A 21,671-nucleotide genomic window follows, 5' to 3' on the forward strand; every position below is an offset into this window, starting at 1 on the left:
CTGCCATCTGTGAGGAATAGTGTCGTGACATCTACTCTAGCACACAGGCTTCATCGGCAGATGGAATCGAATGGGTGGAGGTAAGATCGTCTCAGGAGAAAGATTGATCCAACCTGTATTTGCTTGAGTCTGAAAATTGCTCCAGCCATCCTGGAACTGTTGCCAATTCAGTGGCAACAATTAATAATCTGACAGCAAGAAATACTGTCCCCAGCTGAGGAATTTTGAACAGCTTTTACTGATACCACCGGCAAGTAGGGTAGAAACTGACCTCAACGTAGGAAGGAAACTGAAGTGCTTATAATCTCAAACAAATAAAACCATAAAATCATAAGACACAGGAGCAGAATTGGGCCTCTCACCTCATTGAGTTTGCTCCGTTATTTAACTATGGCAGATTTATTTTCTCTCTCAACCCCATTCTCCTTCCTTCCCCCATAACCTTTGACACACTTGCTAATCAAGAACATATCAACCTCTGCTTTAAGTATACCCAATGACTTGGCCTCCACAGCCATCTGTAACAATGAATTTCACCACCCTCTGGCAAAATGAATTCCTCCTCATCTCTGTTGTAAAGTGATGTCCTCCTATTTTGAGGCTGCGCCCTCTGGTCCTCAATTCTCCCACATTTGGAAATATCCTCTCAACATCCACTCTCTCTTATAATATTTGTTAGGTTTCAATGAGATTCCCCCCCCCCCCCCTTCATTATTCTACACTCCAGTAAGTACAGGTCCAGAGCCATCAAACACTCCTCAAACATTCGCCCTTTCATTCCCAGCATCTTTCTCATACAATTCCTCTGAACCCTCTACAGTGCCAGGACATCCCAAAACCACTCACAAGACTTGAGGTTTCGTCTGACCAATGCCTCAGTTTTAAGAAGATGAAGGGGAGTTTTAATTGCGCTGCTCAGAATTACGAAGGCTTAAGGTACAGTGGTGAATGAGAAGCTGTTTTCAGGGCCAGGAAGGTGGGTCGTGGAGGACGTCACCAAAGGACCGATGGAAGGGGAACACATTATTTTGGGAAAGATGATTGCTGTGTTTTGGGACATGAGGCCTGGAAGGGTGGCAGGAACTCATTCTATATTCTTCTTAAGCAAATGTTTACATGGTTGCATGCAAGGAGCAGAGAAGCAAGGATAATTAGAGTTTGCATGCAAATGATGGGTAAAATATAGACCCGTATGCAGACCCACTTTGTCAAGTTGTCATTTATACCTCAAATACATTCACTGACAAGACAATTTTTTTAAATCCCTGGGTTTCACTAATTGCAATAATCAAATCAGTTCTTGTATCAGAATAACATTCATTGTGGGCTGCCCATTAATCAGAAGGTTAATTAATTGGTCTGAAATAATCCGTATATTGAGCCTCATCAATGTGCAAAAACTTAACTTCACCGGCCACATGTATACTGAGTGACAGGAGCAGGTCAGAAATAAAAACTGGAAATGTAACAACAGAAGGAGAACAAAACAATTCTCGCTGAAAACCCTTCAATAGGATTGGGAAAGAAAGGGATCCCACAACCAGTCACATCTCCCCCCCCCCCCCCCCCCCCCCCGCCACTCCACATCCTACTTACCACAGGGATCACTCCCTATGCAACTCCTTGTCCATTCGTCCCTCCGCACTGATCTCCCTCCTGGCACTTATCCTGCAAGAGGAACAGGTGTTACACCTGCCCCTACACCTCCTCCCTCACTACCATTCAGGGCCCCAAACAGTCCTTCCAGGTGAGTTGACACTTCACCTGTGAGTCTGTTGGGGTCATTTAATGTATCCAGTGCTCCCGGTGTGGCCTCCTGTATATCAGAGAGACCTGATGCAGATTGGAAGACCAGTTCACCGAGCACCTGCGCTCCACCTGCCAGAAAAAGTGGGATCTCGCAGTGGCCACCTATTTTAATTCTGCTTCCCATTCCCATTCCAACATGTCAGTCCATGGCCTCCTCTATTGTAGTGGTGAGGCCACACTCAGGATGGAAGAGCAACACCTCATATTCCTTCTGGGTAGCCTCCAACCTGCTGGCATGAACATCAATTTCTCAAACTCCGGTAATGCCCCCCTTCTCCATTCCCATTCCCCCCCCTCACCTTATCTCCTTGCGTGCCCATCTCCTCCCCCTTTACTTTCTTCCATGGCCTTCTGTCCTCTCCTATTAGACTCCCCCTTTTGCAGCCCTTATCTCTTTCACCAGCTCTTTACTTCACCCCTCTCCCCCTCTCCCCCACCTCCCGGTTTCACCTCTCAGCTTGTGAGTCTTTCTCCCCTCCCCCATCCCCACATTCTCATTCTGACTCCACCAAAAAAAAATTCCAGTCCTGATGATAGGTCTTGGCCGGAAACGTCGACTGGACCCTTTTCCTTAGATACTGCTTTGCCTGCTGAGTTCCTCCAGCATTTCATGTGTGTAACAGAGAGGGTTAGGATATCCCATCTGATAGAGAGTCCGTGTGCAATAGAAAGAGAGAGTGTATGTAACAGAGAGCATGTGTGACAGACAGAAAAAGAGAGGGAGAGAGAGAGAGAGAGAGGGAGGGAGAGAGGGAGGGAGAGAGGGAGGGAGAGGGGGAGAGGGAGAGGGGGAGAGGGAGAGGGGGAGGGGGAGAGCTTGATTCAGTGTCTGTGAGTGATTGGTAATTGTTAATATGTGGCAAAGTTAGCTGTGATGTGGTGAGTCAAGGATGAGAGCCCAGTACTTCCAGCAGAGAGAATACACTACTAAGCGTGTAATCTGCAGAAATTTGCAATTTTAAATTGTCCTTTATTTTATTGCATAATCACTTCCTCAATCCGCACTGAAGCCAGACTTTGATGCAAGACCATATTTATTCATCCTTTGTTTCTTATTAAAATACTTAACAAAGACAATTGCTATTTTACAATACCTTGAAGAAGTTCAGTTGGTAACTGAAGCTCATATGATGGCAGACAAACACACAGCAATCACACAGTAAAATAAAACATGTCAGCAAATTCACTATTCACTCGCATTGGCCTATAGATTCCCAGTTCCTCACTCCATGGGATTCACCCGGGTTACAACAAATGTAGAAAGTCTTTGATCTGGAGAAGGAAAGACAGCGAGCATTTTAGTGCTTTTGCCCAGAAGTCAGAGAGTGATTGCAAATAGCATTTTATTGGATCTGGGTTTTGAGGATTTTCTCCTTTAAGAAATGCATTATTCTCACAAACTCCTGGGAGTTTCTGACCCACAACTGCTCTGAGGCTTTATAAGGCATTGGTCAGACCACACTTTCTTTCTTTCAGTAATTTATGCTGCGATATGGTGTGGAATAGGCCCTTGGAGTATTGTGAGCAGTTTTGGGCCCCTTATCTAAGAACCAATGAGCTGGCTTTGGAGAGGGTCCTGAGGAAGTTTATGAGAAGGATCCCAGGAATGGAAGGGATACCATAGGAGGACCATTACATAACTCTGGGCCTCTGGAAGTTTAGAAGAACAAGCAGGAAACCTACCAAGTATTGACAGGCTTAGATAGAGTGGATGTGTAGAAATGTTTCCGATAGTAGGGCAGTCTAGAACCAGAGGGCATAGCTTCAGAATACAAGGACATCTCTTTAGAGAAGAAATAAGAATAAGGTATATTTAAAGCAGAGATTGATAGTTATTGATTAATACGGGCATCAAAAGTTACGGGGAGAAGGCAAGAGAATGGAATTGAGAGAGATAATAAATCAGCCATGATTGAATGGTGGAGCAGACTCATTTATGACTGGATGTCCTAATTCTGTTCATATGTCTTATGGTATTATGGAACTAAGAATAGAAAATTCTAGAAACACTTAACAGGTCAGGCGGCATCTGTGGAGAGAGGAGCAGGGTTAATGCTTCACCAGTTTCCCTTGGGCAAAATGCTACAGTTTAGAGAGGATAAGTTAGTGTGAATATGGGCTGTTTACTGATACTGATACACTGATACAACCAATGTTATCTTGGCAGTCGGCAATGAATGTATCGAGAGGGGTTAACAGGCAAGAGGGAGGGGTACAGTAGATTGGGAAGTTTAAAGACAAGACAAAAGATCTGCAGTCTGGTCAGATCACTCCTGACCAAAGAAACGAGACAGAGGTGAGGGGGTGAGTAAAGAGCCCAAACTAGAGGAGACTGCGAATACTGGAATCTGAAGCAACACAAAAAATGCTGGAGGAACTCAGCAGATCGATTAATATCAATGGAAAGAAATGGACGGTTGACATTTAAGATTGAGACTCTTCTTCTGAACTGAGAAACAGGGGTGAGATAGTCAGCATCAACTGAGAGACAGGGTGAGATAGTCAGCATCAACTGAGAGACAGGGTGAGATAGTCAGCATCAACTGAGAAACAGGGGTGAGATAGTCAGCATCAACTGAGAAACAGGGTGAGATAGTCAGCATCAACTGAGAGACAGGGTGAGAGGTGGAGAAAGACCTTGCTTGTGATAGGTGGGTCCAAGAGTAAATAGGCAAGTGAGGGAGAGGGAAATTGGGAATGACATCAGAAGCTGGGAGATGATAAGTGGAAGTGGCAAAGAGCTGAAAATGATGTAATCTGACATCATTCCAACTCTCCTCATCTGCCTGTCAGTCCCCTTTGCTGGTTCCACCTGAGACCTACACAAGATATTCTTCAGTTGCAGGAAATCTTGAGCAACACACACACAAAGTGCTGGAGGAACTAGTAAATCAAGAAGCATCCATAGGTGGTGGGGTTGGGGGTGCAGTGAATTAACCATTTGTGCCTCTCCATAGAAGCTGCCAGACTTGTCGAGTTCCTCCAGCACTTTGTGTGCGTGTTCCACCTATCTCCTGCCAGTTCTTGCTCCATCCATTCCATTTACCTTTTTATACTGGCTTTCTCCCCACTTTCCATCCAGGCAAAGAGCCTTGACCCAAAACGTTAACTGTCCATCGATGCTGCTCAACCCACAGAGCTTCTCCAGCACATTGTATGTAGCTCAGCATTATGGTGGGTGAACATTATGTCACTGAATTTACTGAGAGGGGAAAAGGAGTGTGAGATGAGGCCTCTATTGTAGAGGATGGTGTTTGGGGATGTAGTGTATTTTGAAACAGGAATAGTTTAAGACCTCGATGGACATTACTGAGGTGGATGGTCTATAAAAGCAGTTTGATACAGCTGTATAGGGAACAGATGAGACCACATGGGGAGAACTCCAGAGCAACGCCGGAGGAACTCAGCAGGCCGGGCAGCGTCTATGAAACAGAATGAACAGTCAACGTTTCAGGCCGAGACCCTTCATCAGGATTGGAAAGGAAGGGGGATGAAGCCAGAAAAGGAAGGTGGGGAGAGAGGAACTAGAAGGCAGATAGGTGAAGGTGATAGGTGGGTGAGGGAGGAGATTAGAAGTTGGGAGGTAACGGGTAGAAAAGGTAAATGGCTGGAGAAAATGAATCTGATAGGAGAGGAGAGTGAACTATGGGAGAAAGGGAAGGAGGAAGTGTATCGGGGGAGGTGATAGGCAGGTGAGCTGAGCTGAGAGGGCAGCCAGAGTGGGGATTGGAAGAAGAGGGAAGGGGTAGGGGGAAATATTATCAGAGGTTAAAGAAAGTGATGTTCATCAGGTTGGAGGCTACCCAGATGGAATATAAGGTGTTGCTCCTCCAGCCTTAGAGTGGCCTCATCATGGCAGTGGAGGAGGCCATGGACTGAAGTGTTGCAATGGGAATGAAGATTGAAATTAAAATGGCTGGCCACCGGGAAATCCTGCTTTTTGTGGATGAGGCGAAGAAGCTCGAGGAAACAGTCCCCCAATCTACGTCGAGTCTCACCAGAGTAGAGGAGACTGCATCAGGAGCACCAGATCCAGTAGACCCGGACTGATTCGCAGGTGAAGTGTTGCCTCACCTGGAAGGACTGTTCGTGGCCCTGAATGGAGATGAGGGAGGAGGTGAATGGGCAGGTGTACCACTTCTTCCACTTGCAGGGATAAGTGTCAGGGAGACCTCTCTACAGTTTGAAGGCAGGTCAGAGAAATGCAGGCACTGGAAATCTGGACTGATGCTGAGTCCTCAATCTGAAACACTGTCTGTTTCACTCTCCACTGATGCCGCCTGAGCTGCTGAGTGTTCCCAGCCTTTCTGTTTTTTTATTTCCGTTTAACGATACATGAGCTGTCAGTAGAGACTGGGTTCACTGGGTTAGTTCCTGGGATGAAGAATTTAACACTCGAAGAAAGGTTGAGCCTGTACTCAATGCAGAATGAAAGATATTCTGGTGATCTTATTGAAATGCACAAGAATTTGAGGGGGACCGAGAGGGTGGGTGTGGAGAGGATGTTTCCTCTACTGTGGGTATCTGGTACTGGAGGGTCCACCTTCAGAGTATTAAAATGGAGGCTGGAACCATGACTGTGAATTTCTTTAATCCAGACAGATGCAGTGGTTGAGTCAGTGAGGTGAAAAATGAGTGACATTTGAACAGAGGCATGAGGTGAGGGGGGGAGAGTGGTACTGCACTGGATGTCGGATCAGATTGGTATGGCAGAGTAAGCTTGAGAGAGTCAATAGTCTCCAACTCTACCGTCTGTTCTCCTCCCTGTTGTTTGTGGGAGCTCTCCGTGTATGGATTGGCTGCTACACTCTCTGTGTCATATATACATTTACAAGGATGTTGCCAGGACTTGAGGACCTGACTTTATTTTATTTGTAATATTTATGTATTTTATTTAGCGAAAGCGCAAAGTAGGCCCTTCCTTTGCTGAGTCAGGCCACCTCAGCATCCCCACAACCCTGATATATCCGAGCCTAGTCACAGGACAATTTACAGTGACCAACTAACCCCCCTGATAGATCTTTGGACTATGGAAGGAAACCAGAGGACCCAGGGGGAAACACATGCATTCCACGAGGAGAATGTATATTGACTCCTTACGGAGTGGTGCTGGAATTGATCTCCAAACTCGAGAATGCCTCGAGCTGTAATAGCAGCACACTAACCATTTTGCTACTGCAGTGCCTGTTATAGGGAAAGGTTGAATAGGTTAGGACTTTATTCCCAGAACATGGGAGAATGAGGGAAGATTTGATAGAGTTATACAAAGGTATAAGGGGTTTTGAAAGGGTAAATGCAAGCAGGCCTTTTTCCATAGAGATTGGGTGAGACTGGAACTAGAGGTTGTGGGTTAAAGGTGAAAGGTGAAATGTTAAAGGGGAACATCTTCATTCAGAGTGTGGTGAGACTGTGGAACGGGCTGCCAGTGGAAGCGGTGGCTGTGGGTTCAGCTTCAACATTTAAGATAAGTTTGGGTAAGTACATGAATGGGAGGGGTATGGAGGGCTATGACTCTACCACAGTGGTTGGACATGGCTGGTGTGTCTGAAAGGTGTGATTAAAATACATTTACATTCCTTCTAGCAAACCAAAACAGAGAGAGAATCCTTCACTCTGTGAAGCCGTGGCCCAGTTCCCAGTTCTATCCATCTTAATTCGATCAACGGTATCACACAACATTTACAAAACCTTTTATCCATAATGGGTCAGCTGCATTTGTGAAATTTGAATTATCAATATTCCCATACCATCTCAATCATCTTTTGACATTTGGCTTCATTCTGCTTGAAATCCTCATTGGCGTCCAGTGTCAAAACTGGAATTTCATTCAGATAATCAAAGTGCAAGCTGTAATTAAACACATTAAACCATAAGTCAAACAAGCCAACAGTTTCTCTTTATTAGTAACCAAAATCAATAATGGGACTTTCACCAGACCTTTGCATGAGAGATTGCCAGAACTGACATTCCACGGCGGTATTTTGTGTGGGCAGACAGGTTGTCCTATGAACTGTTTGTAACCTGAACAGTTCACAAGTTGGAAATGCACCTGCAAACCAAACCAAGTTCCCACTCAGCAAAAGCTGAATCCATGGCAGAAAGCAAATCCATCCCACCAGTCTCTGGAATGTTTATCTAGACTGCACCCAAGTCGAGAGTTTATAAGCTGTGGAGGATCTGCAGGAAGTATTTTCTGAGTTACTTGGAAATTTCTGAGCAAAACTTTTAACTCCAGTCTCACATCCCTGGTTTAATTGATTCAACCCTCTCTCTAGCTTTATATGGGAGCAGGAGAAGGCCTTTCAGACTTTTGCACTTAACTTTCTATTCAACTTGATCTTGGCTGAAGTGTAGTTTAATTCAGAATAAATAGTTCCTGTTAAAGTATTAACATAATGTAATAAAATGGGTTGTATTGATGGTCCAATGAATGTAGATTATATTTTTGTTCATATTATGAATAAAATACATTTTTGAAATCATTTTAAGAAGTTGGCTCCATTATATTTAATATCCTACCATAGAGCAAAGCACCATCACAGCTCTGATGTTCTATTTCTCTCCTTCACACCACAGCAAGTAGTTTGGAAGGTAACTGCCTCATGGTCCTTCACTGCAAGAGTGATGTGGTTTAGAAACAGGGAGTGATTCTTACATTTGTGCAGGGTGAGGGTGAGCTCTCACCTGCACAGTTCCAGTCCCCTTGTTGAAGAAACGAAACACCAACACTGGGGAGGCAGACTGAACCAGGCTAATCCAATCAGGAGTTGAATCTGTATTCTATGGAGTTTTGAACGAGGGATGATCTGGTTGAAATATGATAGAATTTTCGGGAGTACGATAGGCTAGATGTCGAGATGCTTTCACCAGTGGGAGCGTCCTGATGAGGGGACGTGGTTATAAGGCAAAAGGGCAGTCAGTGAAAACTGAGGCGCACCTCTTATGGAGGGGTTCCTACACACCTCAGTTTTCACTGACTTTCCATCCTCTTAAGGAGGGTGGTTAATCTCTGGAATTCTCTGCTTTAGAGGGCTGTTGTGTGGTGGGGTGGAGATATATCCCTACCAAAGGAGGTGTAAGGTACCCCTTCCCTCCATAATCCTGCAAGTCACCCTTGGGCATCTGCTTAGCCCCATAATCAGGGTTTCATGAAGCCATGGGAGTAGGTGGTGGATGGTTGTATGAGCAGTTGGTGCATATCACAAATCCTGGTTATGTGACCACTGATGCCAGGCAGACAATCTCAGAAGAGTATTGATAATGGCTGGGGTCATCTGCCTTGTAAAGACACTGTCCAGAAAAAGGCAAAGGCAAATCACTTCTGTAGAAAAATTTGGCAAGAACAAGCATGGTCATAGAAAGAGCATGATCACCCGTGTCATGCGACATGGTTCATAGTGAACGAGAGGGCTGTGGAGGCTGGATCAGCTGGGGTGTTTAAAGAGGAAGTAAATAAATCCTTGAATGATTGAGGGTTAGGGGGAATAAACACAGAAGAGGAATTTAATTAGCTATAATCATATTAAAGGATGGGCCAGGCTTGAAAGGCCAAGTGTTTTCCATTGGAAAACTCCCATTATCTTATGTTCCCCCTGGCTACAGCACACCCTTGATGGAGACAATTCCAGATTTCCACTGCCCTTTGTATGGGAACAAGCTTCCTGAACTAACTCCTAAACGGCAGCCTCTGGCTTTGTGACTGTGTTGTGTTGGACTCCTGGCACTAGGAGAAATAGTTTCTGTCTCCAGCCTATCAAATCACCTGAAGAATCTTCATCAGATCACCTCTTAATCAGTACTCAGTACTCAAGGAAGCAGTGGCCTAGTCTGTGCTGTCTTCCCCATTATTCAAGCATTTAGTCTCAGTAACAGTCTGGATAATCTCCAAGGTGACCAAGATGAAACCAGTGCCACACAGGTGATTGCTCCTAAAATTTCTTTCCAATGCCATTTGTCCACAGGAATTAATGACTCATAACCATTTCTGGGGTTTGTGCTGCTGCTGTTGCTTAGGGAAGGAATGGTGGTTGAACCCATTTTGCTGAATTCCACAATACAAGATGGAAGCCATTGAGCACATGAAATCAAAGTAATTCCCTCAAGAAGCCAACAAGATGACTCTTCTTCCTTTTCCTGATACTCCTAACTTGTCTTTCTTTTCTGGCTGAATACTCATCCCACTCTGATTGCCAGATACTATTGAATTTCTATCTGCTTCATGCTCCCTAAAGATCTAATATGTTTCAATTGGACTATCTCTCATTCAACTAAACTTCATCGAATACGGATTCAGCTGTGTTAGCTGCCAGTGATTAGACACTCCAAGAATTAGCCTGGTGAACAATCATTTGGACTGCATCCAGTGAAGGCATATCCTTTAGACCGTAGAACAGAGGGGCACAGTACCACTTTTTTCTCTTCACGTTCGCTCTGCTGAGGCTTTTCAACATTCGAAAGGTTTCAATGAGATTGCCCCTCAATCTTCTAAATTCCAGTGGGTACATGCCCAGAGCCTTCAATTGCTGCTCATTTGAAAACCTTTTCAATCCCCAAATCAACTAAGTGTCAGCACATTCTTTCTTAAATAAGGAACCCAAACTGCTCACAATAGTCCAAGTGAGACCGCCCCAGTACCATATTCAGTCTCAGCATTACATCCTTGTTTTTATACTCCAGTCAAACAATATGGAATTAGGCCTTCCGGCCCAGCTGGTCCATTCTGACCTGTATGCCCCATTCAAGCTTGCCTCATTTGCCAATGTTTGGTCCATAATCCTCTAAACTTTTCCTATCCATGCACCTGTCCTCTAAATGTTGATATTGTACCTGCTTCAACCACTTCCTCTGGAAGTCATTCCACATAGATACACTTTACTGAGCACATTCACTGAACTTTAACATTATCAATGGTGGTATACTGAGTTGCTCTGATGATCTGCTAAGATCAATACCCACAAAAATGCAGAGAACTCCTGGATTTCCCCTTTTCTTTACTATTGAGCTTGGCAGGAGGGCAGGTTATTTGAGGACGCAGTCTGGAGGTCAATAGCAAAAGAACCAGAGGGCACAGGAGCATAATTTTACTTCTGAGGCAGAGCTTTGATATGGAACACTTTGGGAGGGCTAAACAGGGTAGGACATATACAGTAAGGCACTGAGAAGTTCTGTCTAAAACAGAAGGATCTGGGAATACTAATCCATAATGCCTTGAAGGTGGCATCACAGATAGATGGGCTCATCAAGAAAGCTTTTGGAATTGGGATGTTATGTTGAAATGGTATAAGGCATTGATGAGAACTAATTTAGAGTATAGTGTGCAATTCCGGTCACCTGTGTACAGGAAATATATCAGCAAGTTTGAAGGAGTGCAGAGAAAATTTACAAGACTTGACCTGAGTTATAGGGAAGGGTTGAATAGGTTAGGATTTTATTGCCTGGAGTGTATGAAAATGAGAGGAGATTTGATACGAAAGCATACAAAATTATGAGCGGTATAGATAGGATATGTGCATTCAAGATGAAGTGGGTGAAAATAGAACTAGGTTAAAAGTGAAAGGTGAAAATCTAAGGGGAATCTGAGGGGGAACCACTCAGAGGGTGGTGAGAGTGTGGAGCAAACAGAAGTGTTTGATTTGGGTTCAATTTCAATATTTAAGAGAAATTTGGATAGGTACATGGATGGGGAGGGTATGAAGGGTTATGGTCTAAGTGCAGGTCGATGGGACTAGGCAGAATAATGTTCATCACAGACCAGGTAGGCCTAGGGCCTCTTTCTGTGCTGTGGTGCTCCCTGATTCTCTGTAATGGAAGGAGATTCAATTTGAACTCTCAAGCTGAAACAAAAATTACAGGAGTGTGGGCAAAGACAGGTAACTGGGGCTAACTGGAGAGTTGTTGCACAGACACGACTCTCTGTGCAGGAGTTCCATTCCCATAAATCTCAGTCCCAGCCATGAAATATGAATGGTCAAGTTCACACCATTACACTAACACTATGTTCCCACGTTCCCATCAACTTCGTCCAGAAAAGTAGATGCTGAGTAAAACTGGAAGCAAGCTCCCTTGTGTACTCACTGCATTGTCCTTTGATGCAGCCAGTCCTCGTGCTTGGAGTGAAGCCTCTCCAGGTACTCCGTCGAAATTTCCTGCTCCTCCTCCCGTCCCCTCATAATCAGCCTCTTCATACAGACCTGATGAGGAGAAGAGAGAGAGAGAGGAGAGAGAGAGAGGCAGTATCCTCACTTAGAGAAGCTCATCCAAGCTCTCTGACCATGCTCCCTGTGTTGGTAAGGGAACAGACTGCCCCAGCCTTTCCCAAATTACATTACAACCAGAACTCTCAGCCTATTCCTAACCAGCTCAGCAACAATCCCCCCCCCCACCTCCCCAGAGCTGCCATTCAAGCATCACTTCAAAAATACTAACACGCTGGCGAGGTTGCATTTGGAATATGGTGTTCAAATTTGGTCATACTGCAATAGAAAAGATGGATAGTAGGAGAATAGGGGTGACCTAATAGAGGTGTATAAAATCATGAGTGATATAGAGGGATTATACACGCACAAAATGCTGGAGGGACTCAGCAGATCAGGGAGCATCTATGGAGGGGGTTGTTCAACATTTCCAGCATCTGCGAAATCACTTGTGTCTGTGTTGTGTATAGATAGGGTGATAGTCTTTTTCCCAGTGTTGGGGAATCAAGAACTAGAGGGCATAAATTTAAGGCAAGCAGGGAGAAACTTAATAAGGACCTGATGGGAAACTTTTTCATCCAGAGGATGGTTGGTACATGGAATAAGCTGCCAGAGGAAGTGGTTGAGGCAGCCACATTAACAATATTTAAGTGATACTCCTACAGGTACACGGATAGAAAAGGTTTAGAGGTTTTGGACTGAACACAACAAATTGGACTAGCTTAGATGGCTAACAGGGATCTGAAGGGCCAAAGGGTCCACTTTCATGCTCTATGACGCCCTGACTTTATGACTACCAGATCTGGCATTTTTATTCCAGTACTACCGAGGGCCTGTTGCACTGTCAACAATACTGCCTCCTTTTTAATTTATTTTCAGGATCTGGCATCACCCATTTCATTTATGAGGTACTTCCTTGAACCACTGCAGTCTTTCTGGTGAAGGTGCCCTCACAGCGTTGTTGGAGAGGGTGTTCCAGCACGTACCAGTGACTCACAATATATTTTCCAAGCGACTTAAAGGGGAACCTGCAGGTGGCGGTGTCCCCCTGCACCTGTTGTCCCTGCACTTCTTGGTGGCAAATGTTATGGAGCTTCACGTTTTGTGAACACTGCTGGAGTATCCTGGGTGAGTAACTGCAGAAAGACCTTGAATGACCAGACAAGAGCCTCACCTCAGGGGTCGCTCGGAGGTAGATGATGCCATCAAGTTTGAGCTGATTTCCAAACCAGTTGTGTATCCAGCCATGCCAGTCCTGGTAGATAATCCACTCCATCTTGTTGATGCAATGGGATTCGTACAGGTTAGTTGCAAAGACATACCTGTGGTTAAAAGAAGTAAAGGTACATGGTGCTTAGCCGAGCTTCCACCTGTTGAGTAGTTCAGGGAGCAGTTACAAGAAGTCGCACCTCCTGTGTGAGAGATATGGGTCTTAGGATCACTTGTGTGAGAGATATGGGGCTTGTTGTTTACTTGTGTGAGAGATATGGGGCTCGTTTACTTGTGTGAGAGATATGGGTCTCAGGGATTACCTTCGAGAGAAGAGTTATCTGAAGGCCCAAGGACAATATTAATAAGTGGTTGTTGAATATCATAAACCTGCAGGTGCTGGAAATCTGAAGTAAAAATAGAAAATGCCAGAAAAGCTCAGCTGGTCAAGCAACATCTGTGGAGAGAGAAACAGAGAGAACATTTCAGGCTGATGACTTTTCATCAAGACAGGGAAAAGTTAGAAATCAAGTAATTTGAAGAATAAGGAGAGTCATAGAAAGGATTCTGACAATGTAGTACAGCCCCTCCCACAGAGCAGAGTTCCCTCAGCATCACTCATCCCAAGGTACAGCGCTCCCTCAGTGTCACTCCTCTCACTGTGTGGCACTGCCTCAGTAACAACCCTTCCATAGTGTAGCACTCCCTCAGTAACATCCCTCCCAAGTGAGGTCCTCCCTCAGTATCACCCCTCCCATAGTGAGGCACTACCTCTCTTCCACTCCTCCAAAAGAGGGGCACTCCCTCAGTACCGCCCCTCTAACAGTGCGGCTCTCCCCCAGTACCACCCCTCCCACAATGTGCACTGCAGTACAGAGAGCAGATTACCCTCAGCAATCCCGACTCCCTCAGTACCACCCCTCCTTTGTGGCAAAGTTTGCAGATGATACAAAGATAGGATGAGGGGTAGGTAGGGCTGAGGAAGCAACACAATTGTAGCAGGACTCAGACAAGTTGGAAGAATGAGCAAATAAGTGACAGATGGAATGCAGTGTTGGGAAATGTATGATAATTCATTTTAGTAAAAGGAACAATAGTGTGGACTATTATCTAAATGGGGAGAAGGTTCAAACATCAGAGGTGCAGAGGGACTTGGGAGTCCTCGTGCATGACTCCCAGAAGGTTAATTCACAGGTTGAGTCTGTGGTAAAGAAGGGAAATGCATTGTCAGCATTTATTTTAAGGGGACTAGAATGTAAAAGCAAGGAGATAATGCTGAGGCCTTATAAGAAAATGAATCAGGCCACACATGGAGTACTGTCAACAGTTTTGGACCCCTATCTCAGAAAGGATGTGTTATCCAGAGAAGGTTCACAAGGATGATTCTGAGAATGAAGGGGTTAACATATGAGGAGCTTTGGGCCTGTGCTCACTGGAATTTAGAAGAATGCGGGGGGACCTTGTAACCTTCTGACTGAGAGATGGGGCTGTGATCACTGAGCAACTCCGAGCACTTTTCACCAAAGTCCTCAGTCCGAGGAGAACCAAGGAATCCTAGCACCGTCAGTACCTGTCACTATAGAGAGACCGCTCGAAGAACTGAACCGGGTTGGCTGAGTCCTTCAGCTTGTCGCTGAGGGACCTGAGCTGCGAGCGGGTCCTGCTCAGGCAGGCGTAGTTCTGGAAGGTGTAGGACCATCGCTCTGGCTTCTTGTACATCATCTGCAGGAGGTTGCCTCCACACTTCTGAGATGCTGTCAGCTCCTTCAGCACGCGGGGGGACAGTTCGAGCCACCAGCAGAGCAAGCAAAAGAAAGCAGAAGCTTTAAGTCAAGTTGGGTTTCCTGTCAAGTGCACATGTACAGTGAGGTAGGGGTACAATGAGAACTTGCCTGCAACAGTATCACAGACACATACTGTAGGGACAGGAACTACTCTGCAAAGCAATGGAGCTGTAGAATCCGCCAGGCACCTCCCATCTCGTCAGTTCCCATACAGCTACCCCATACAAATGGGGGGGGGCAGGGTGGCTCATCAAGAGATGGGATCCTAGCGTACATACAATATTCTCTCCCCACTGCTTTCCAAGATGTAAAGGCAACTTCACCCCACAGTCCAGACCAATGTTTAACCAACACCACAGCATAGATAAGATATGCTCACAATACCCCAACCTCCCTTCATCCATGTTTGTCCAGCACCTTCTCCTGGTTCCACCCACCCTCTTTATACACAGATTCCCCCTCCCCCCCCACCCCTACCTGGTTCCAACTGCTATACTCTCCTCCCTAATGGTTCCTATTATCACCCCCTGTGCCCTGTACTTATTAGAATCCAGCTTTGGTAGCTCTCTATGTTCCTGTCTATCTCCCTCCAGCAGCTGTCTCAAACCATCCTTTCCCCTCACTCCATTTGTTTGCTTCTCCCAGCTCTCTTTTTCACTGTCTGTCTCCCTACTATTCACCTGCCCCGTCTCTCAATTCCACCCCTGCTCAGCTCCATTATTCACCTGCCCCATCTCTCAATTCCACCCCTGCTCCGCTCCATTATTCACCTGCCCCGTCTCTCAATTCCACCCCTGCTCTGCTCCAAGCTGCCTTTCAGCTTGCAACTCTGCTCACACAGGAGACTGCAGATGTTGGAATCTGGAGCAACAATTGATCTGCTGCATCTGTAGGAGAGGGGAAGGAGCTATCAATATTTCAGGTTGAACTCAGCATCAAACTATTTTACCCCTCTTCGGTCCACCAGGTGGAACTCATTGGGTCAACAGTGTCTATGGAGGGAAATGGACAGTCGTTGCTTCAGGTCAACACCAAAGATGAATCAGGATGCTCTTGTCAACAACAACTCAGCATTCAATACCATCACCCACTCAAAACTAATCAATAAGCTTCAGGACCTTGGCGTCGATACCTCCTTGTGCAGCTGATTATCGGCTTCAGGAGGAAGAATCCAGAGGTCCATGGGCCAGTCCTCATCAGAGGGTCAGAAACTCTAAATTTCTCATGTTATTATTTTGGAGGACCCTCTCAATGTAACTTACTGGATGTCAAAATGACTAGATAGGGTGGATGTGGAGAGGATGTTTCCTATGGTGGGGATATCCAGAACTAGAGGGCACAGCCTCAAAACTGAGGGACAACCACTTAGAACAGAAGTAAGGAGGAATTTTTTTTAGCCAGAGAGTGGTGAATCTGTGGAAAGCTCTGCCACAGACTATGGTGGAGCCCAAGTCAGTGAGTATATTTAATGCAGAAGTTGACTGTTTCCTGATTGGTCAGGTCATCAAAGGACATGGCGAGAAGGCAGGTGAATGGGGTTGAGTGGGATCCAGGATCAGCCATAATGGAATGGCGGAGAATACTCGATGGGCTGAATGGCCTAATTCTTCTCCTATGTCTTATGGTCTGTCCTGGGCCCAGCACATGTGCAATTATGAAGAAAGCATGGTAGCATGTCTACTTCCTTAGAAGTTTGCAAAGATTCGGCATGACATTTAAAACTTTGACAAGCTTCTATAGATGTGTGGTGGAGAGTATATTGACTGGCTGCATCACAGCTTGGTATGGAAATACTAATGTCCTTGAAGGGAAAACCTACAAAAAGTAGTGGATATAACCCACCATTGAGCATGTCTTATGGATCCCACCACATAGGCCATGCTCTCTTCTCGCTTCTGCCATCAAGAAGATGGTACAGAAGCCTTAAGACTCACACCACCAGGTTCAGGAGCAGTTATTACCCCTCAAACATCAGGTTCCTGAACCAAAGGGGATAACTTCACTTGCCCCATCTTTGAAACGTCCCTACAACTTATGGACGCACTCTCAAGGACACTTCATCTCATGTTCTTGGTGGTTATTGCTTATTTATTTTTTTATTATTATTATTTCTTTCTTTTTGTATATTGTTGCTTGTTGTGTTCTGCATACTGGTTGCACACCCAAGTTGGCACAGTCTTTCATTTATTCAATTGTGGTTACTATTCTATTATGGATTTATTGAGTATGCCTGGAAGAAAATGAACCTCAATGTTGTATATGGTGACATATATGTACTTTGATAATAGATTTATTTTGAACTTTGACCCACTGAGATCCTCCAGCATTCTGTTCTTTGATGGCAGTTGAAGTTGTGGATTTGATCTGATCCAGATGGCCTCTTATCTGCTTCTGTTGGTATTGTTCCTTACTGGGGAGGGACAAAGGAACCTACATTTATATCGTGCCATTCATGACCATTAGATAGCCCAGCAAACTTTACAGAGAAGGAATTCCATTGTGAAATGTAGTCACTGTATACTGTTGGAGATTCAATTGACCTACTGAGTTCCTCCAGCATTTTGCATGTTGCTCCCCATTTCCAGCAACTGCAGAATCTCTTGTGTGTACTGTACACCTTTAAGGCTCTGCCCCTCTATTCCATACACCTCCACCAGAGGGAGTCATTTTCCATCTTCACCCAATCAAAAGCTTTAAGTAACTTGAATATTTTAATTTGATCAATTCCTTAAATAGCCCTTATACTGTGAATGCTCCAGCAAAAGATCTGTCAACCTCGTGTTATATTTTATTCCTCGTCACAGCTAGTGGATCCATTGTAACTAGATTACACAGTGAATCGTTGGGTCCGAGCATCCTCAAAGTTAACGCCCTTGTGAGATCCAGTCCTTAGCCAACCAGAGCAGTCTGAGAAAATATTCAGGGCTTGTTAAGTAGATGGATGGAGGATTGGAGAGGAGATGAGGGAAGTTTTCCCTCAGAGTCATAGTTTCACACAGCATAGAAGTAGGGCCTTCAGCCCAACTAATCCACGTCGACAAAGCTACCCATCTAAGATGAAGGGTCTCAGCCCAAAACCCTCCGTAGGTACTGTCTGACTTGCTGAGTTCCTCCAGAATTTTGAAATGTGTTACCCATCTAAGCTAGTCTATGTTTGGCCCATAACTATCTAAACCTTTCCTCTCCATGTACCTGTCCAAGTGCCTTTTCACTGTCGATATGGTACCACCTCAACCATTTCCTCTGCCAGCTCATTCCATATATAGATCACCCTATGGCTGAAAAGGTTGCTCTCACGACCCTTTTAAATCTTCCCCTATTATGTTAAATATATGCCCTCAAATAATTGATACCCCAACTCTGGGAAAAAGTCTGTCACCGTTCATTCTATCTATACTCCTCATGGTTTTGTCTATAACATCACCCTTCAGTCCCTTCACTCCAATGATTAAAATCTGAGCCTGAAATGAATGAGGATGATAAGTCAGCGTGAGGATGTGAGATAGGCAGGAACCTCCATCACATTTAAACAGTACCTGGATGTGTGCTTGGAGATTAGGGATTTACAGGACTCCAGACCTCGTGCGGGAAGGTGGGGTTTGAAGGAATAGCTTCCTTCTGTGTCACAAATCAAGAGAAGGATATTCAGCCCATCAAGCCTGTGACTATGACCAATCTCTTTCAAATCCCCTACACCTACACCCAACTCTCAAGTTCTCCCACCCATAGCTCTCAGGAATCAAACAATCTCAGGCTTGAAAATCTCTGACAGTCAGCTCACGGACAAGCCTTCTAAAGGTGAAGAACCCTCTTCCCACCTCGTCTCAAGTTGATCCACCTCAAAATAAAATGCAATTTTGAAGTCTCTGATACCTCGGAGTCTTCTTTGTCAGTTTGAATACTGCAACACCAACGGGCGATGGGTTCCAGCACCACATCCCAGTCCTGGCTTGCTTCTGCTAGAATCTGAATCAGCGTTGATTTTCCTGCAGCTGTAAAATTACCTTTGGTGAAATAACACTTCGTTTAAAGAAGCAAATCTGAGGTGAGATGTAACTGAATAATGTGGTAGGTCCAAGGGGCAAAAGGATTCAGACCTGGTCCTTTGGAAAGGAGAACACGTGCGATTGTTTGGACAACAGCATGATGGGTCAAATGGCTTCTTTCTGGATGGAGGGTCATAGAGAGATACAGTGGGTCTCTCTATGAGTCTGTGCTGATCATCAGACCCCCATTTACACTAATCCTACATTAATCCCATTTTATTCTCCTCACATTCCCCTCAACTCCCCACCCCCCAGATTCTACCCCTCACTCACACACTGGGGACAATTTACAACCATTTAACCCACCAGTCTCTGAACTGGAGCACTCAGGAGATCTCATACAATCCAGGGTGACCAAGCCAACTTCATACAAATTGCACCCAAGGTCAGGACTGGACTGAGGTCCCTGTTGCTATGAGCCAGTGATTCTACTAGGCCAGGGACTTTAGTGTTTTGTTGAAATTAATTCAGAAGTTACACAGCCCTCCACAGGATCATCAGAACACCAGAGTTTAAAAAAAGGTCAATCAATATTCTATTTAATAATCTATGAACCAGAATTAGTTCACAACCTGATAGTGAGTGAACATTTACATAAAAGCTGTTGTGGTGATCAAGATGGAGAAAGACAACCCTTCTCTCAGTTTCTAGCTTTGAATTAGACTGATTTCCAGGCTCTGAGATAGAGTTTCCACAGGAAACTGGGCAGTCTATCCATGAGTAAAATGGTCCAATGAGAAATTTGTACTCAGTGACTGAATACCCCTTGTCCATTAAAGGAGGACACCCCTAGATTTCATGTCATTCTCTGTAAAGTAACTTCTTCCTCCTTTTCCTGTGGCCTCTGACTCTAGATTCTCCAATCAATTGGGAAAAGTCTCCTGGAATTTATCCCATCAACCCTCCTCCAAATCCTGGACGTCACTGTAAGATCTTCTCTCCTTCCTCTACAGTCCAGTGAGCCAGTCTGACTTAATCTCTACTGGTTACAGGATGGTAAATCCAGGGTAGATTGACTCCAGGAATGGTCCAAATCCAGCTTCAGTAAACTGATACATGGAACACTGCAGATAAGGTTCCCCCAAAGCCTGATCTTTGCTCAGTCCCTGGAACATGGGTTGGGGGGTGGTTAAGAGCTGTGGAGGTTTTGTGTTGAGGATGTTCAAAGCTGGTTCAACTTTGGGCACTGGTGAAATCAGAGATTCCATTCGAGAAAGTGAAGACAGAGGGCAAGTTACAATTTTACTGACAGAGGTGGCAGGTGAGGAGAGGACATGGTGGCCAGATCATGGAGACAACTGAGGACCAGAGTGGGATCAATTTCAAAATGAAGATGTTGCTGAATTGGGATTGGTGAAGAGCAACATATCCAGTATCCATGGGTGAAGGTCAATGAGGCCTGGGGTCAAAGGTGATGGTCAATTATCCCAGTGACCATCAGTGAAGGACCGTAAGCTCAGGGGTCAAGGATCAAATCAGCAATTTTGGAGACCATCAGTGAAAGTCAAATGAATTCAGGGGTCAAGGGCAAAGGTCAATGAATGCAGGGTTGGAACAATCCTCAGCAACATAATGAATGTAAATTAACCTGGGGGTCAAATGTGAAGGCCAAAGGTGAAATTCAACTTTCCCAGGGTCAACATTCAAGATCGATGTGCACACAGGGGACATGGGCAAAGGACAAAGGTTAAAGATTAGCTTTATTTGTGACATTTAGGTTTAAAAATCGAAACATACAGAGAAATTGATTATTTTTGCCAAATCAGATCAGCAAGGATTCTGCTGAGCAGCCCATAGGTGTTCCCCACTTCTGGCGCCCACAACTCACGAACGCCGACTGTATGTCCTGGGAACGTGGGAGGGGGAAGGAGCACCTGGAAGAAATTCACGTGGTCACAGGGGGAAGGTACAGTCTCTTACACTGGTGGAAACCTGGAAATGGTCAAATTGAGGGAAGGAGTGACAGAGAGAACAGATATCAGTGGGAAGAGAAACTGGACCAGGGTGGAAGGTTGAAATCAAGGCCAGAAGAAATGTTCGGTGGAGCAAGAGCAGGTTTGTGTAATCAGTGAGAGAAAGGATCAGGTAGGGCAGCCCCTGTTCTCCGCCCAGTCAGGAAGTTCACTCACCTATATTCCCCTCGATGGAGACCCTCCTGAGGACGTTGCTGCAAGAGTTAGCACGGCTCCGTTTGCTGGGAGGCAGTTCCATGGTGTGGAGTCAGGCAGGGACTATTGGAAGACTCTTTTTCCCGCTCCCTCTCTGGAAAAGTGAATCGCCGGCAACAAGCGATTCTCTCACTTTCTCTCGCTTTCATACCGCGCGCTTCAATAATTGTCATGTGAGAAAATTAACTTACTAGCTTTGCAAACCACACCTCTATTATTGGCCTCATCTGAAGTTGGGTCACAGATGTTCGACGCCAGTCATTTCTAGAAACTGCAGCAAGCCACACTGACATCTGGCGCTGTCCTCTGGGAGCAGTGAAACCCCGGGCTGTGGTGGCTGTGAGGGCGCTGGAGGTGGTGTGGGTTCGTACGGAGATAAGGTAAACGACAAACAACCCGCGAAGGAATGAGAGCCTCCATCTGCATGGGAAGTAAGCTCAGGGAGCTGCAGACGTTGGTCAC

At 45.2% G+C, this 21,671-nt stretch overlaps 1 protein-coding gene across 4 annotated transcripts; it reads right to left on the minus strand.

Moving 5' to 3' along the window:
* Window positions 1-2,838: 2,838 nt before the first annotated feature.
* On the minus strand, window positions 2,839-21,346 carry LOC132390865 (deoxycytidine kinase 1-like). 4 transcript variants are annotated; one of them, XM_059963409.1, is made up of 7 exons: window positions 21,171-21,346; window positions 18,869-18,987; window positions 14,782-14,975; window positions 13,177-13,324; window positions 11,884-11,999; window positions 7,557-7,656; window positions 2,839-3,081 (listed from the first exon to the last, which is right to left on the minus strand). In XM_059963409.1, exons 1-7 carry the CDS (start codon window positions 21,250-21,252, stop codon window positions 3,055-3,057), a joined length of 786 nt encoding a protein of 261 aa, XP_059819392.1. In that variant the 5' UTR covers window positions 21,253-21,346; the 3' UTR covers window positions 2,839-3,054. The 4 variants fall into 4 exon arrangements, with proteins under 4 accessions (XP_059819392.1, XP_059819391.1, XP_059819390.1 ...); XM_059963408.1 differs by having other exon boundaries at window positions 18,869-18,999; XM_059963407.1 differs by lacking the exons at window positions 2,839-3,081; window positions 7,557-7,656; window positions 11,884-11,999 and having other exon boundaries at window positions 12,837-13,324.
* Between the last annotated feature and the right edge of the window lie 325 nt (window positions 21,347-21,671).

The sequence above is a fragment of the Hypanus sabinus genome, chromosome 3, assembly GCF_030144855.1.
Source record: "Hypanus sabinus isolate sHypSab1 chromosome 3, sHypSab1.hap1, whole genome shotgun sequence".
NCBI lineage: Eukaryota > Metazoa > Chordata > Chondrichthyes > Myliobatiformes > Dasyatidae > Hypanus > Hypanus sabinus.